The sequence below is a fragment of the Netta rufina genome (genome assembly GCF_964035555.1).
Source record: "Netta rufina genome assembly, chromosome: 12".
Lineage (NCBI taxonomy): Eukaryota > Metazoa > Chordata > Aves > Anseriformes > Anatidae > Netta > Netta rufina.
Genome location: NC_140135.1, coordinates 21,361,287 through 21,379,308, shown reverse-complemented (window position 1 = coordinate 21,379,308; position 18,022 = coordinate 21,361,287). Strand labels below are relative to the sequence as shown.

At 53.0% G+C, this 18,022-nt stretch overlaps 1 protein-coding gene across 2 annotated transcripts in view; it reads left to right on the top strand.

Annotated features, from left to right (window-relative positions):
* The first annotated feature begins 582 nt into the window (after window positions 1–582).
* AR (androgen receptor) overlaps window positions 583–18,022 on the top strand; it is a 60,219-nt gene continuing 42,779 nt past the window's right edge. For both annotated transcript variants that reach the window (XR_014618800.1, XM_084294057.1), the window contains exon 1: window positions 583–1,659. Coding sequence is in view for 1 of the 2 variants with exons in the window: in XM_084294057.1 (XP_084150183.1) it covers window positions 602–1,659 (1,058 nt within the window). In the remaining variant the exon portion in view is untranslated. The remainder of the gene's footprint in view (window positions 1,660–18,022) is intronic.

Genomic DNA, 18,022 nt, shown 5'->3' with positions numbered 1-18,022 from the left:
CGGGGGCCAGGGCCGGGGGCGGCGAGGCGCCGAGCCCAGACACCGCGGCGAAGGCGGGCGGCGGCGCTGCGGCTCCGCGGGGCTCGGGCTCGCCGCCCCCGCCGCCCGCCGGGGAGCGGGGGGCCGGGCCGGGCAGGCCACGGCGGGCGCCGCGTCCCTCCGCGGCGAGAGTTACCGGATTAATCATTGCAGAGACCCTGGGCCGAATTCGCGGCGTGGGGCGGTCTCCCTCGCTGCACCTCCTCTCCTCCGCAAGCCAGCCTCTCGCTCCCGCTCTCCCCGAGCCGCGGATCAAAAAGAGCAAAAGCAGCCAGCCGCGGCAGTCGGCGGCGGGGCTCGGGGCCGCGCACCTGCCCGCTCCGCCCGGCCCCAACTTTCGCCGCCTGTTGCGGGCGCCGAGCATCCCGCCCGCCGCGCTCCCAGCCCCGCGCCCGCCGCTCCGCCGGGGATGGCAGCGGCGGGGCAGAGCCGCCGCTAGCCGGGGCCGCGGCTGGCCGCCCGGGGGCCGCCGCTCGGGGTCGGGCTCGGGCTAGGGCTCGGGCTCGGGCTCGGGGTCGCCGTCGTCCCCCCCCGCCTCGCCGCCGCCCGGAGCGCCGCGGGCATGGAGGTGCAGCTGGGGATCGGGCGCGTGTACCCGCGGCCGGCGGGCCGGACCTTCCGCGGGGCTTTCCAGAGCTTCTTCCAGAGCGTCTGCGAGGCGTTCCAGGCGCCGGGCGCCGCCGCGCCACGGGAAGAGCCGGGCACCAGCCACCAGGCACCGGCGTGCGCCGCCGGCCCGCCGAGCCCCCGGCCGCCGCCGGCCGTCTCGCCCGCCTTCATGCCGCTGCCGGAGCCCCGCGGGGCCGCCAAGGCGCTGCCGGCCGCCCGCCCGGCCATGGGCTCGCCCTTCCCGTGCGCCGGCGACCTGAAGGAGCTGCTGGGCGAGGCGGGCGCGCTGCCGCCGCTGCTGCCGCCCGAGGCCGAGCCGGCGGCCGGCCGCGCCGAGCCGGCGCCCAAGGAGGACTTTCTGGGCGACAGCGCCAAGGAGCTCTGCAAAGCCGTGTCCGCCTCCATGGGCCTGGCCGTGGAGGCGCTGGAGGCGCCCGGCGAGCTGCTGCCCCGCGAGGACTGCATGTTCGCCCTGCCCGGGGGGCCGCCCCGCGCCCCGCGCCCCGCCGCCAAAGACCCTCCGGAGCCGCCGCCCGCCCCGGCCGCCTTCAAGGGCGGCGGCGGCGAGCCCGGCTTGGCCGTCGACGTGCCCGCCGGGCTGGCCCTGTACCGCGGCTCCCCGGCGCCCGAGGAGCCGCCGGCGCTGCCGGGCCGCGACTGCTTCGCGCTGCCGCCGCCGCCGCCCGCCCGCATCAAGCTGGAGAGCCCCCCGGAGCCCGCGCCGGGCGCCGCCTGGGGCGCGCCGTGCCGCTTCGGCGCCGAGCTGGCCCCGCCGGGCCCCGCGCCGCCCTGGCCGTCCTTCTTCGCCGACGAGGGGCAGCTGTACGGGCCGTGCTCCGAGCCGCCCGCCGGGCCCTTCGCCTGCGGCCGCGGGCCGCCCGCCGAGCCCGCCGACTTCCCCGCCGACGCCTGGTACCCGCTGGGGCGGCCGCCCTACGCCGCCCCCGCCGCCTGCATCAAGAGCGAGCTGGGGCCCTGGGCCGAGGGCTACGGCGGCTACGGCGACGCGCGGTGAGTACCGGCGGGCAGCCCCGCACCGCCCCGCAGCGCGCTCCCCGCCACCCGGCCCCGCCGCGCCCGCCGCCGCCGCCGAGGAGCGGGGAGCGCGGCGCCGCCGAGCGCCGGGCGAGCCCCGGAGCGGCTCCGGCTTCGCCCCGAGCCGAGCGGGCGGCGAGCGGGCTGCAGAAACGCGGCATGCGCCTCGCTGCTCCGCGCCGGGCACTGGCAGAAGATGCGGTTTAGGTAGAGCAGCACGGAAAAGGAGGAGCCGCTTAGGCGTGTGAGGAGAAGGGCTCGTGCAGAAGTAGTTTTCCGTGGTGGATTAGCCTCAGCAATCAGATCAGCGGTCTCTGGGAAATAGGTACGTGCAACCCGAAAGAGCGGGCGTGCGTTGCCACCCTTCACTGCAGCAGAGCGTTTTACTGTTTGAGAGAATCACTGCAGCTGGCAGAAACCGGGAGTGAGAAAAGGACTGCGAAAGGATTTCTTCTTGAATTTTTAAAAAGAAAACAAAACAAAAACCAGAAACAATGAGCTACTGGCTCAGATGTACCCCAGCCACAGGTGGTTGGTATGGCCTCAGTTTGGATTTGTATCTTTGGAGTTTCATACTTGCCTGCTCGCTGTGTAGTGGGATCAAAGATTAAAACGGACAACTAGATTTTCCCTTTAAATTAGCACAGGACAAACACATCACACTTTTGCTTCTGGGCTTGTTTTGCTGCTCCGAAATGCTCGTGTTTTTATTTGGACAGTGCAGTATTTATCAGCTACACAATAATGGGTATTTTGTGTAGAAATGGCTCGGGGAAAAAAATGGATAAAAGCAAGGAAAGGTCAAAATGGGTCCAGCTGTGAATGCCGTATCAGCGACAGGAGCTGTGTGTGCCCTGTGTGTGTTGCTGTTGGGTCTGGATAAATCTCTGCTCAAACCAGTACAAAGTTATCAGCAATGAGTAGAGTTGAAAAAGTTTTGCTATCCAAACACTATCGATTGATGATGCAGGTTTTAGAGAGCAGCAGACTGAGTTGGGAAGTTTTATTTGCCTGTGAAGCCCATACAGCAGCACTATGCATGGGTAAGGAATATTGTATTAAGGAAAACAGGACTGGGCTTATGTGCTGCTCAACGGGCAATCATGTGGGTTGGATCTGGGTAGCAGGTACATTTTGCCTGGGTCTTGCTGTAGAGATAAGTGCTGTCTCCCTTATTCCTGTGGGAAATACCGTACCCACCTCTTCCCGGCAGCGCAGCTCAGTTTGCCGTGTCCGTGTCCCCGTTTCCCCTGGAGCAGTCCCATGAGGCCAGCAGGCCTGCCTGAACTCAGCAGGCTTCAGCAAAAATCAATGGAGTACGAGCTCGTGTAAGAGTTTCTAAAACACCATTACCTTGTCCTTTGGACTCCATTGCTCATACAGCATTGCATAGCTGCTGCAAGCGAGAGAGTGACAGTGTTTATATCCCTCTTTGTGTTTGGCTGCAATTTAAAAATGTTATAAGGAAAGTGGAACACTTGTTTGTGGTCTGGCTAAAGCCGTACAGGTTACTCTCTGTCAGGTTTGCGTAGCATCCTAGCAAGATCTCCACTAACTTTAGAGTGTGCTGCCTATCGATCGTTGTTCACTGTGGCTTTCAATTTTGTCTTGGATTTACAACAATAGCGGTGCAATGAGCAGTCTCTGCTGCAGCTGAAGCTCAAATGGCAGCAGTTTATTTACCAGCATCTCAGAGAGCAGCAATTGTAAGGAAAGAGGGTTGTGGGAGCTAAGACATTTTATAGCAAAGCTCCCTCATGGAAGGACAGTCAACTGTGTCATGTATAGCCCTGCTAGCTTCCAAAGCTGCGTTTGGTTACAATCCTTCCCTACTTGGCATTGCACAAGGAAGTTTTACGTCTTAGCTATATGAAATGGAGTCTTTTAGCATTTTGTTGGGAGTAGGTGAAGGGCACTTCTGTTGGACTCACGACAGCTTTGCCAGCCTAAGGAGTTTTACACTTTAGATTTCCACATCTTCCTAATGCTGGCAGTGGCAGCTGCAGCCCAGTCTCCTCAGAAGACTTGCAAAGTCTGTATCAGGTATAGATAGTTCTGAAATAGACACCTTCCCCCATATATGACACTAAAGCATGAACATGTTCTTTGTTTCTTAGCATATTTGGGGGCGGTTGTTTATATTTGCCCTTTATATAAAGTAATAGGGATATGGTTTGGGGAGTTTTAGCTGACAAGTTCGCCTCCAAAGGCTTGAGAGAGGAGGGCTGGATTGCCTGAGCGACTGTTAGTGGAAAACAGCGTGTTGCTGTCGTGTCGGGCTGGGCTGCAGCACACGCAGGCTGTAAAGCAGGCGCTGGCAGGGGCCGATGGCTCCCCGGCATTTCTCTGAAGCAGACAGGTCCAGTGTGACCAAACTAAGATGCTCTCTCCCTGGGAGTCCTCATCACCATTTTCTGGCATGGTCAATTGCCTGTGACCACAGGGCATGGTGGGAATACAGGACTGGGCTTGAGCAGCTGCTTCTGGGACTGGTCCTCAGCGTGGTGTGGGCTTAGATGCATAATTGCTGCCTGCCCCCTTGGCTTGTGCAAGGGGAGGGATTTGCCTGTTTTTAGAGGCACTAAAACATTGCATAGGAAGCAAAGTAGGAATTAACACATCTTGATTTAATGTAAAGCTTTTTACACAATGTACTTGGTGGTGCCAGTGGTGCTTACGTATCATTAACAAATTAATCCAAGCTTTTGTTCCACTGCAGCCTCGTAGCCATTTGTCTTTGTGCTCTATTGCATAATTATTACCAGCAGTCTATAAGGTGACTAAATAACCTGCTTTGAGAATGAGACATAGAATTGATATAATAAATTCAAGCTTACAGGGTCAAAGTGATTTTAAGATTAAAACACAGAAGCAAGGAAGTGTTTTAGTCCTGTTTGGATTAATCTAAAAAGAATACGAAGAGGGAACTATTACTGTGGTAATGGAAACAAAGGTGATAAATGAATTCAGGGGGCGATTGGCTCAGAAAATCTAGCTGTCCGTGTAGTTTCCAATGCTTTCTAAACAGCATTTCCTGTTGCTACTATCTGTTTTGTATCCATGTGTTTGTTAGTTACACCAGCTTGTAGATTCCATTCTCTGGTTGAGTTGTGATCAGCGTGGGTAAGTGCCCCGTGTTTATGCATCATCTGGCGTAATGGCCAGGCGTTCTTTCTTGTGGCCAGCCATGTAATCGTGATACCACTTACAGATAATACCTGTAAAAATGTCTGCCTGTTGAAGAAGGAGATAAGATTCTGATAACAAGATCAAGGGCAGCTTCTTAACCCCAGGAGATGAGCCCAGGCCGAGAGCCGTGCCCCTGCGCTGTGCCGCGCTGCTCGGCGGGCCGCCAGTAGCCTGCGCTGTGCCTGCTGCCTGCCAGGCTTCGGCTGCAGACCCTCAGCTCTTTGCTGGCAGAATGCAAAAGCTTTCGCAGAAGTGGGATTCACCCTCCCTTCTCCTGTTGCTAATATGACCTTTTTGCTCAGGGGAATGGCAGTATTATGTAAATATTTCTTTTGAAGACAAGCCGTGCGTGGAAGAATGCTGTTTCTGAAGCCTATCCCTCCGGCCAGCTTTGTAACGTACAGACAGTCCACAGCTGCTGGTACAGATCCCATGGACAGTGAACCTCGGGCAGCTGGGAAAATCACTGATGTGCTACAGCTTTGTTGATGGTTCCTGATAAAAGGAGAAGAAAAAGCATAAGAAAAACTCACCTTCCAATTCTTGCTTTTTCTTCTTTTGATGTACACATCGGGCACTTCTGTTACCAATTCTCTTGACTGGATTCAGGTTCTTCTTCTGTGGTGCCACTGAGGTCTTTGCCTCTTTCCTGAGAATTTGGACATCATGTTCTGACACTTTTGCTTAGGTGTGAGGCACCGTCTCCAAACAGAGCACACTAGTGTTGTCTTCAGAGCACTCCATCTTCAACGTGAAATTCCCCTTTCTCAACTCTTTTGATTAGGTAATAAGGTTGATGTCTTGTTAGGCTTTCTTTTAAAAAACAGATTTCATAATTTTTCCTGATCACTTCCAAATTTTGAGCATGCCGTGGGTTACAGCTAGTACATACTTAATTCTCAGCACATTCATCCATGTTCTCATGTCATGTACCAGGACAGTTTGCATCGCTGTTAGCTTACTCATCAGGATTGACTGTGCATTAAATTAGTGCTAAGTGGCCTAGGTTGCAGCAGAGATCACAACAAATTTACAGGAGGAGAAAACATTCCTACGAGACAACTGAGAAGTATCTTAAATTCTTCTAAGTTCTTGCCAAGCTGCCTTCAGTAATTGCTACGGCAGAAGGGAGGAAGGGATCACAAAGAGTTTCCTTGTCCCATCTCAAGAAGTGTCATAACTGAGAAAGTCTGTAATTTACTTTGAGACTGATAATTCTCAAGAGATTTTGATGTACGTGTTGCTTTCTACCCTTAAGAAACTTGATCCCACTGCAGAAGGACAGTTTGGGAGATGGAGGCATTTTCTGAGTGGGTTCACATTTGCTCCTGGTGACCTCCTGGGGGGAGTTCCACCCAAACCCAGGCCTTCTTGGGCGCTGAGCGCATGGCCAGGGTGGTGGCACTGCCTACCCAGGCCTGCAGCTCTCAGACGGGGCTCCCTGCCTTCAGCAGCCACGGGATCAGGCCGCTGTTTTGGAGCCCGTGTATCCGCAGGTTTTATAACTGTGCTGAGTTCTGGTGCAGCCAAGTTTTGTCTGGAGTTGCCAAACCAGTGTTCCACTTTGCCGTGCAAAATAGAGCCACATGAAGCGTGGCTGAGTCACTGGTAGTTTCTGGAGCAGGGCAGGGCTGCTGCCTCAGATGTGCCATTGGCACTGGATTTCAAAGCTTTGTAAACAGAAAGCGGGACAAACATGGGTAGGCTCAATCTGAAGCTCAGGAGGAGTTGGAGCTGAGCTTCCCACAGGTTACAACATTAAGAGGCTGCTTTCATAAGTTCCCTACTGACAGACCTACGATGGCTATTTTAAGCACAGAATAAAATGCCAATAGTTCACAAACAGCCAAGTGCTGTTTCTTGTTTAGAGAACTAGGGACTCATTTGAATGTGAATTGGCCTTTTACCAGGTTATGACAAGACACTCATCTGTCATGGTCTGAGTTAGGGTTGTGAAGTAAGTGACATATTGAGGCAGGGTAACTGGAGTAGCTGCAATGTAAGGCACTCTGCTCAAGCTGCATTCTTGCAGAACAACAGTAGGTGCAATGAATTTATCAGGGGGAGAGCAGCAGAGCTGAGCAGCGTCTGCTGGGTCACCCAGTACTGGTAACAAATCTATTACACCTCCGTTTTCTTACTTCCAAGAGCTGCTATTTGAAGAATTATAATGTGTAACCAAAGCTCATTTGTTTTGCTCCATGCCCAGCTGGTTTATTTGCTTTCATTTCTGATGGTGTTGATTTATTTTGTCTTTTCCATGAATTAGTTTTCATTTCATTTGATAGATGAGATTATTCTTTTTCACGTCTAGTTAGCTAGACTCAACCTGCAGTGAGAGACTTTCTGTTTCCTTCTGAAGATGCCCAGAACCTCCCAGAAAACACTCAGACTGGACAGATCACAGTCCTTGTGTTAATGCACAGACTGAGCCCATGGAAAGAAAAAGGCATTGGTAGTTCCCATCCTCATCGACGTTTGTATTTGACACTGCAGAGGCCTGGGTGCAGTGCTGGAGCTTATGACAGTTCTGTCCTAGGAGCTGACACTGCCCTTTTCTTTGCTATTAAATTGCCACTTACATCTGTGGCAGAGCATGAAAGAAAATAAACTGTTTCCAGTGTTCTTTGTTATCCAGTTTGCTTCTCCCACTCAATTTGTTTTAGTTCTGTTTTTTCCTTAGTATTTCCATTCTTTATACCAAGTTTCGTAATGTAGTCTCCCTCTTTCTCCCCCCCACCTCAATCCATCTCTGCCCTCCATCTCCCTCCTGTTCACGCACCCACTCGCCAGCTCTTCCCCATCCCTTCGCCAGGATCACCTGGGGAACAAGGCACAGTCTGCAGGCACATGTGGTGTATTTGTGTGGGACCTGCTGGTCTGTTCCTGGAATACAAAGCATCTATTTGCTTTTTCATCCACTCACTGCAAAAATGTTCAAGGGCAGACTTCCCTCCATTCTCTCTGTGCTTTCCCTCCTCTGTGCTTTCCCATCCTCTTCTCCCCATCTCTTGCATTTTTGAGCTCTTACATCCTCTGGAAATTGGTTCCAAAGTCTCATTCTTGATATGTACTGTGATTATTTTTTTCCAGTTTCTCTTAAGTGCATGATGCAATGAAAGGACAAGCTCTACATAGCAGTTGGCATAGACTACAGAGGCTGAAGAATTTAGAAAAATTGACCAAAGAAATAATACATAAAAAGTTGTAAGAGCATTAATGGGTTTTAGTTAGAGAGGCATGTTGTGTACTCCATCCTGTATTTACCAAGAATTTTAGCACAGGAAGCAGTAAATGATTTGCCAATGACAGCTCCTCTCCTACTTGTACAGCTTTTGTATTTTTCTTCTGTTTACAGTATTCACTGGTATTTCTTTGTTACATGGATGCTGTGTAACACATGCTAGCTGTGCTTTGCATCACTGTGTGTAGCTAGTCTATAGTGTAAACCATTGGTTTTCCTGTTACAAGAACTTCATTACAGCCAAAGAGAGCTAGTTAAACATTGGCAGAGCCTTTGTGCTTTCTGCTGAGACTAGAAGGGCAATATATTTCATAATACTGATTATGGGAGATGTTTGGTGGCACTCATAGGAGCCTGTGGCTTTGCATGCTGCCATATCTGAAAGCCAGCCCCCCTGGAGAGTGGCTGCATGTCTGCTCATACATTTTGTTCTCATGCAGCAGGGACGGGGATCAGCCCCAGTGGAGCTGGTTCGGGGGCAGCGCTGTGCAAACAGAGCTGTGTTTTCTCGCCAATGACAGGGTGTCAGCAGCATGGTCGTGTTCGACATGGCCTGAGATAGAGCGTGGCGATGTGTCACCACGCTGCTGGAGGGGCAGCCGGCGTTGCAGAATGGGAGGTGGCAGCGCGGCCCCGCAGCAGCTGCCGCACCCGGGCTGCCCAGGCCACCAGCGGCACGGCTGCTGAGACGTCCCCAGGATGTGGCACCGAGCCGGCAATTCCTGGAAGTCTCTGCCTCAAGCCCTGGCTCCGGACTGATGGGGCATGGGACAGTCCTTGCAAGAAGTAAAACAAAAACACTGTATCAAAGCGCTGAATGCCATCTGCCGCCCCTCCAGATGATGCACTACTCCCGTCTCCTCCCTTCCTGATGACCCTCCAAGGCCGTGCCTAGTTTCAGGCAGGAAAAAACACTTTGCCCTATGTCCGTGTCAGGGTGGCACCTTTGAATCACGTGCTGTTAGGTGAAGAAAAATACAGACATGCAGTATTTTGAGAGCAAATATCAGATAGTTAAAGAAAAAAAAATGTAGTGGAAATGGGAGATGATGAGAATTCGGAGTCGATGTTTGGTGGGAATGGATGAGTCTCAGTCTGTGCTCTTGAACTGGAAGGAAAATGGGAAATGTTGCCATTTCTTGCAGCAATAAATAAAAAAATATCCTAAAATATTGACCTTTTTTGGTGGCCATATGGGAACAGTTTGTTTTGGTATGATGAGAGCAGCTTTGTTTCACAGAGTTAAAAATAATTTGTAATACAGAGTGGTAATTCTGTGGTTTGTATTTTTCTATCATTCATATTGTCATTACTGAATATTGTTCTAATTTTATTAACTGGTGATTTTCAAATGTTTGTGCTAATTTGCCATTTCTGTACTGGCAATTGTTACTCTGATTTGCTTTCAGTTTGTACTTGGTGTGCTTGCTGGTGACAGTCGGCTGCGCTGCCGTAGCAGGCTGTTCAGTTTCAAATGGATACTTTCCTCTTGGGTTTGTAGCTGCAAAGTTGAATGTAATAGCAGTAACCTTATTATTTTATCATCCTGGGGATGATAACATTTAAAATTTAATCAAATGGGCATTTATCGAAAGAAAACTGTTCTGTGGGAAACTCTACTACTTCTAGTAAAAGCCACTTGTTCCTCTGAGCTCCTGGGGGAGATCCCCAAGGTCCATGCAGTGGTCGTATGGCTGACGGCTGAATGCAGGAAATAGGCAGAAAAATGGAGTTCCATCTTGCCCAGATGTTCAGCTTCGTACCCACGAGGGGGCTGCTCCCACTTGTGCGGGGCTGTGAGCCCGACCACGCAGCCAGGCTGCCCCAGGCCTGCAGCCGGGGGTGCCCCGCACTGGGGGTGGTTTGGGAGCACGGATCTGTGCGATTGTGCCAGGCTGGCAGGCGTGCCACGTGGCAGCCTCTGCCCCTCCTTCACACAGTTCCTCCAAACCCTCCTTTGTCCGCACAGGCATCTTGCCATGCGAGCTGGTAGCCTAATAAGCCTTGTAGCCTCCCCAGGCACCTCAGTGTTTTAAAGGAGGGTTTTATTGTTTGGGGTGTTGAGTGATGATCTACGTTCCTTGAGAACTATACCTAGAACTGTACTATTTTAATGTGTCCCCCCTGCATTTCCCTGTTATGTTTTTGGGATGTTTGCAGTCCTAAAAGTGTTTTGTGAATGGAAAAAAAACACAGCACAGCGTCATAAGCCAGAAAGCAATGCCAAGCAAGAAACATCAGATGTACCCAGCTGCATGAAAGGCTTATGAAACATAGTCTTTTCCTCCTTTTGTTCATTTTTTTTTTTTTCAATTTAAAGTGAACTTTCTTTTTCTGAAAAAAAAAACAAACAAACATGTAGGCAGCTGTAGAATTCCAGTTCTCTGCCATGGCATAGGTGTAGCAGAAGCAGCATCTTCACCACTTGGGCATCAGCTCCGTTTTGGGGGGCACCACCGCTCTGAGACAACAGGACGGAGAAGGAACTTCAGGCAGCATCGCCCATTGCTCCTCAGCTTTTCTGAAGTTTTCCCTTGGCATTGCTGCTGGCCTGAAGAATGTTTTCTGCAGAGAGGACTTTTGTACCAGAAACCCGCACAAAGCAAACATGGCGGAGTCATCCCAGACAGACCAACCAGCTGCTGTCAGCTGGGAGGAGGCCCCTTTTTTCTGGTGGCTGGGTGCCCCATCCAGCTGGTGACGTGGCGTGACGCAGAAGGCAGGGGCACCTTCCCTTTATCATTAGCTGGAATGCGAACATGAGCCAGAAGCGATCTCTCACCTTGGATGAACCCCTTTATACACACCATTTCCATAGGCATTCAGCAAAGGTGAAGTTTTCTGCATGAGTATCAGATCCATTCCAGCACTTTCTTGTCCCCAGGAGAACCAGGAAGCAATGTGCACGAGAGGCTGATGTCCTCCCTCCCATTCGAGTTGGAGCAGCTGTGCCTGGGAAGCAACTGAGAAGCAGGGACGGGCAGGTTGTCTTTCAATACCTGGCCACTGCAGGCATTCCGTCCTGTCTCTGCCTCTGTTTTTCCGTGCTTTGACACTTACTGGATTGCAAACCGAACTGCGGTGTTTTGACTTCTTGTTGCTGCCAGGGGTCAAGAGGCACCTCCAGCGTGCAGCCGGCTGCAGTGTGCTCAGCCTAGCAATGCGGCGGCACGGCGCTGGTAGCAGATGGCTGGCACCGTCTGTCCTGAGCCTGCTTCAGCCGGGTCGGATCCTCCTCCCTGCAGAGCTGGCATGGGATGGGGGATGCCTGGAGGGTCCTACCTGGCCACTTCACAGCATCACAGGCTTAGAGGAACCAGTAACCTGTGCAGAGCCCCACGGTGCACGTGTGCTGTCACCGCTGCTCTTCTGCAGCCCCACAGGTGCCCTATGGCTGCGGTGCCCCCAGCTCACGGCTGGGGTGTGCATGGGGCTGGAGGTGCCACAGCACATCCCTCATCATCCACCAGTACACGTGTACAGGTCCTCACTGAAGCTTGTTTCCTCTGGCTAACAGCTTAAATTAGTTGGTACAAAGTGTAATTGAGGACTTGACTTTGAATGTGAACAGTAGGAGGACATTAGGAAGTGTTATCTGATGTACAAAAGCACATTCGTGTCCTTGTAGGTCCCTAGTAGTTCGGATCTTTTGCAGAGAGAGCAGTGCTGGGTTAGATGATGTTCGGCTGAATGTAATATGATGATCAGCTGATTTATTTTTCAGAGTGAGAAAGAAATCGTAAATTTAACACCCTCAGGGGTGACAACAGTGCTCTTTCAGTGGCCCCATTGCTCAGTTTTGAGGTACCATCTAAGTGAGAAGTGGGGCAGAAGCCTCAGCTTGGAAGTCCAGAGACCCATTTCACAGGCTGCAATTTCAGAGTAGCTGGGCTTCCTTTATGAAGGGCTTTGGGATCTAGGGGCAGCAAATTCTGTCCAACTGTTAATGTATTTGCTTAAAAAAGCTGAAGTGTATGAAAGAAGTTGTCTTGTGAGCTTCAGGTTTGTGCTGTGCAGAAGAAAGTGCACATCTTTCTCGGAGAAAAAAGAGCTCCTGGAAGAAGTTGACAGATCCCCGCATGGCTGATAGCGCTGCTGTCGGCAGCGGGGTCCTGCTGATGAGCGAGGCAGGAGCCTCGTCTGTTCCTCCTGCTGGGTGGTGACACCAAAGGATCACTGTGATTTCCTGCAGCCCAGTGCAAATTGAACAGAGAGCAGGACTGGGAAGGGAGGGGCCGTTCCCAGGCGTGGGGCTTACAGAGCACAGGTACGGGGCTGTACTGGTGCAGTAAGGGAAGGTGAAGAGATGACAATCACTGCTTATCACTCAGGTGAGGCTCGGCATTTTAGGATGCTGGTTATGGCAAAAGGGCCATGAGAAATCTGCACTGGAGAAGGAGGTGAGATGAACCTCAGCTCGTCTGTCCCCTGTGGGGGTGGCAGTGTGGGCAGGGGGCTGGGGAGACCAAGGGGGCCGTGCTTGGTGCTGCGTTGTGCTGGGGCTCCAGAGCAGCAGCCTTCGGTCAGCCCTTGGGTCCCCAGGAACCTCTGGGCTGGTGCTGGGGACCTGCAAAGGGCCACTGCCACTGATCTGTAGGTTTCAGTATGCTGTACGTGGGGACCCAAAGGGAAAAGAATGATTGTAAACTGCGATTTTATCCTTTTGTCATCCTCTGGCGGGGGCAGGAGTTGTAGTGCCTGTCAGTCTGTGTCACTGCGTTGCGCTGCATGCCAGCACTGCCAGAGGCTTCCTCAAGTGTCTGTGTAAGACAGCTAGACCCAGCAGGCTGTTCTGCTGCTGAGACACAGAGCCAGTTACTCTCAGCCTAGCAGAGCGGGGTTCATTAAGAGCAGGAAGTCTGCCGCAGCACTCAGAAGATGGAGGGAGTTTGGTTGGTGGGGGCAGCTGGGTGGGAACCTTCGGTGGGCACCCCTGGGCCAGCCTGCGAGGGGTACGTGGAGCCCACTGCCCCCCAGGAATAATGAAACACCTTCGTTCGTGAGCAGCGGGTGAGGAATGCCTCCCACGTACGGAGCCAAGCAGCTCTGCCTGTGGGGTGATGCGAGTCGGTGGATGCATACGCAGGAATGAGCAGTCCTGCTGTTTGGTTTGGGTGGCCCCGTCCAGCTCAGCCCTGCTCTCTGAGAGCTGAGGAACACCGAGGAGCCTCGCTTGGTTTGCCTGCGGTGGAAGAAAACGGTTTGGGCACTTCGGGGTTTTAACTCAAAAGGGCTGTTGGCCTTGGTATCGGTAGTCACAGCACACCGTCTGGGCCGGAATGGCCTTTACTTTTTAACAATAACAGTGCTATGAGTAAGCTCATTAAAATAAAAGAAACTGACCCAGTTGTCATGGCAAAGACTTCTGACGGAGGTTCCTCATACATATCCCTCTCGCAGCACCTGCTGCTGGCTCGTCCATTGCCACCGATGCGGCTGCGCCTGCTCTGCTCCTCGCCTGCTGCAGCCTCGCCCCTCCCAGCCTCAGGGTGTGGGGCAAAGACGAGGAGAAAATCCCACACGGAGAGCCCCCCAGCACCGCGAGCCTCCTCCTCGGAGCTGCCTCCCTGGCCTGCATGAGGCATGCGCAGCAGGCAGCGCCGGCAGCTCTTGCAATGTCTCTTTGTGTTTCACTCTGCTTTAAAAATAATGAATGCCACCCTGGTTCCTCTTCACAAGGATTCATAAGCGAAGTTCAGTACACATTCTAACAGTAATAAAGATACTACCGGTGTTCTTGTGCTACTTTGTGCTCCTAAGGCACTTTTCTTCCAAAGCACTTGTGAGCAGCATCTCGTTTAGCTTCCAGGCAACCATGCAAAATAGGCATTATTCCTCCTCAATCAACAGGGTGGGCAAGGAGATTCTTAGTGGGCCAGTGGCTTTAGCAAAAATCCCCCAAGGTGTATGAATGGCTGCCTGTCCTGGCACTGCCAGGTTTGGGTTCCCGGGGCTGGGGGGATCGGGGTTTGTTTTTCCAGGTCTGTTGTTGAAGAAACTGCCCGGCAGAGATGTACTTGTGGACTGGACTTTAGGCTCTGTAAATAGTGCCATTTACTTTAGCAGACCGAGTCCTCGGGAGGATCTGACCCCATCCAGCTCCTGGGGCTGGACAGCCTGTGCCAGGCGAGGGGCTGCGGGCAGCAGCGTCTTGCCTGGGGACTGCCCCATGGCCACGCTCCAGGCCAGGGTGTGCTCGGCTCCCGCCTCTGCCTTTTTTTTTTGTTTCATGCAATTTGAGCAGAAGCCAGAAAGAGCAAGGTCACCCGTGCTCCTCTGTGGCTTGGAACTGCTGAGCTCTCCATCTGGGAGGGCTTTTTAAATGCTGAGAACAAAGTCAGATGCTGACACATCCGAAGAAGCAGTGTAGACTGGACACAGACCACATATTATGTGGTTTTACAGTAGTAGAAATCAGCTTAAAAATAAAGCCCAGCTCTACAGGTATTTATAGCTAATGCCCTTTCCATGGGCAGCAGGCACTCGTCCCACTGGGACGGCAACTGGAGGCTATCTTGCTGCAGGCGGCTCGGGTGGCCACGTGGGTGAGCTGCGTGGCTCTGTGCAGGTCTCGGAGGCTTTTCTGTTCCATAGAAAGCAGAGAGCAGCACACAGATACAAGATACAAACAGATACAAGTCCCCAGTCTGTGCTGCCAGACCGCAGTCCCCCTGCTTTTCCTGGAATAAGCGCCATCAGGAGCAATCCCTCGAAATGCTGGTGGGGAGGCTGCAGCTTTCCCAAAATGCATTTTACAGATGCACTGGAGCACATTCAGCTTGTGGGACAAGGAAGGCAAACATGGTGCTTCACTTTCTCTTCCCCCTGGTGTTCTCTGATGCCAGGGAAGACCTCAGAGGGAGGCTTCTCCTTGTCATCTTTCCTAAAGGTGATACTTACTGGTCTTCTGTTTTTTTCTCACTGACTCTTCGGCAGTTTGACTGGAGTTACATATTTTAGCTGCATTAGCTTCTTTGCTAGTTAGAAATGGCAGAAAAAATGCTTTGACCTTGGCTCATGTGCTGAGAACAGAGCACAGGAACAAGTTTTTGTATCAGTAACTTCCCAGCGAAGGTTCTTTCCTCCTCCCCCTCCCTGGGTATCTGGGACGTGCAGCATCAGGGTTTGCACATTTCTGACATGCTGCTGGAGAGGGTTTGGACAGACTTTCTGCAGCTCCTCTTCTCTTTCTAAAAAGGGAAGAGGAGAAAAGTAATTTGTCTGCCAATCAGGTTAATTGCTTTCAGCTGGGCAGCAGCTAGGTGCACTAACTGGAAAAATTCCACATGCAAGTGTTTTTCAGATGATCCACGTTTTTTCTTGGGTTGACCATGTATGTGTGCACTTGTGGGCATGGGTCTCACTATAGCTGTGGACACAAATTACACTTTTTGTATGTGCACTCTTCTTGTATTAGCAGCATTACATCCACGGCCCCAGTGCCTGCAGCAGTCCATCCATGGGATTGTGGAGTTGGGAGTTTTGCATTTGAAGTCCATCAATGGGATTTGGGTTGTGGAGGTGCGAAACCTGTGCTTGTCCCTGCCCAGACACAAAGTCAAGAAGTGAGCTGCCAGATCCCCCGCACCCGCTTCTCCTCGTGCCTGGATGTGCTGTTCTCAGGGCCGCTCCGGTCAGGAGCCCAAGGATGCGGGTACTGCAGATGCTGCATCCCCGAGCTGGGCTGGGTGTGTGCTTTGTCTATCTGCGCTCCTGCCCTTCAGAAAATGTGAGGCAATCCCAGGGAGCTCAGCCCTTTCAGCTTGGTTTGCTGTTTTCGAGTTACTTGCTTTGCTTCTGCTTTTATGTGTCCCCTGTGGTCGGGAAGCCTTTCTCTGAGGATGCCATCTTCCACTGGCAAAGAGAACTGCTGCTTCCTCAACTGCTCCAGAGTCCGCAGCAGGATCTAGCAGTGACCAAGAAAAGCACGGCCAGGCACAGCTGGAGAGGAAAAGCTGCCTTTTTTTTTTTGCCCATGGCAGCCCCCAGCCTCAGCCCGGCAGCCTCGGTGCCCCTCGTGGCCAGGAGCGGCCCCGGGCACTGCAGGCAGGTGGGCATGGGGACGGGGGGAGGAGGGCGATCTCGCTGCCGGCCTGACAGAGAATCGAGAGAACACTCTCAAGGCTGGGCAGCCTAAAATTAGACCTGGCATCTGTGCTTTGGTTTGCAGGCAGGCTTAAAAGAAAATGACTCCTGGCTGCTTTTGTTGTCTGCTTGCTTGGGAGAGTGCAGCAGAGGCGAAGCAGGTAGCGTGCTTCGCTCGTGCCTGGTGGTACAGGAGCCTCGCTGCCCTACAGCACTGCCCCTCAGCGTGTGCGCGTGGCCGCAGCCCTGTGGGGTGGCTTTACCTCCCGCTCAGCCTGGCGTCACTTGGAGCAGCTCCCACGGGATCTGTGGGGCTCTCCTGGGGCAGTGTTGCCGAGCAGCTGCCCTGTGCATTTTCCAGGAAATGCCTTCAGCCCCCAGATGCAGTGGGTCCAGCTCTCTGTGAGCCAGCTCTCTGTGAGCCAGCTCTCTGTGGCTCACATCTCTAACTGAAACGTGCTGGCATCACGCCGAGGCTTCCCAGGTCTTGCCGGTGCTGGCGCAGCCGGCCAGTGAGCGAGCAGTCGGGGTGAGCTTGAGTGCCGTGCATGTTCATCCCCCGAGCTTGACCCCTCCGAGGTGTGAAATCTTTGCAGGGAGCCTGCCGGTGCTTACAGCTGTGTGCTGCAGACGGGTATAGACGTTGGGCAGCCCAGGCAAGGTCACAGAGCACAAAGATGTGGCTAGAAGTGAGCCACGGGCTGCAGGGTGCTGAGGGATATGCCTCTGCATAGCTGTGCTGGTGGCTGAGATCAGGGCTGAGAGTGCCAGGAAGACCATAGATATGTGAAACCTTCATTATAATTTGCATGTGTACTCTCTGCGATGACTCAGAGCATGGTCTGCTTTGAGGACATGGGGAGATCGTATTGTTGCATAAGTTGTGAAGTCTTCTCCAGAAAACAAGTGCTTTGCCAGTAGAGTGAAAGAAATTCTGCAGATACAGTTCATACCACACTCCAGACAAAATAAGCTAAACCCTTTCTATGCCCCTGCAGCTGTATCTGTGCAAAGGTTTGGTCTTGGCATAAACATGCCTAAAAATAAGACAATTGTGCCAGTGAGCTGCACCACTGCTGATGTTCCCACTGTAAGGCAGGGGGCTGCAGGCAGTGGGGTGAGTGCCACCCCCGGGGACCCCCGTGGGGCTCCCGCTGCCCACATCTCACCTCCTGGAGGGGCGATGCTGTGGGAGTGGGAGGAGGCAGTGCCCCGAGCTGGGATGTGCTGTTTCTTCTCCCCCTCCTGTCCCCAGGGCTGCCGTGCTTTCCTGGGGCAGGAGGAGGGTGCTGTCACCCTAGGGAGCACGGGTACAAGCAGCAGGGGCAGTCATGCTACCCTGCGGCTTTGCTGCCCATGCTAGCAGGTCCTGCTCGCCTGGTGTGCCTGCCGGGTCAGCTGCCTCGGCTTTAAATGCTATTTGTGATCATTTTTTTCCATGCTGGATTCCTCCATCATCTGCCATCTGCCCATTTTCAACTCATGCTTCATCCAGCAGAGAAATGAAAATGCAGAATTTGTGGCACTGGTTTCCTTAGCAATAATTTCACTGCCAAGTGAAGTGGGGAAAATACTGTGTGTTTTCAATATCCAAGCCTGGAAGTGAATCCTGACATCCCTCAGCAGCCTTCCTGCAGTGGGAACTGTACTCGTCCGAACGTGCTGTGGAGGGCTTGGTTCTGCAGCCCCTGCATGCACGGAGCCATTCTGCAGGGTGATAACCAGGGAATGGGATTATCAATACAAGTTTCCACCAATTCCCACAGGAATTGTGGCAGGTACTGTCTCCAGCTGCAGAGCTGATAGAGCGGTTTATTTTCC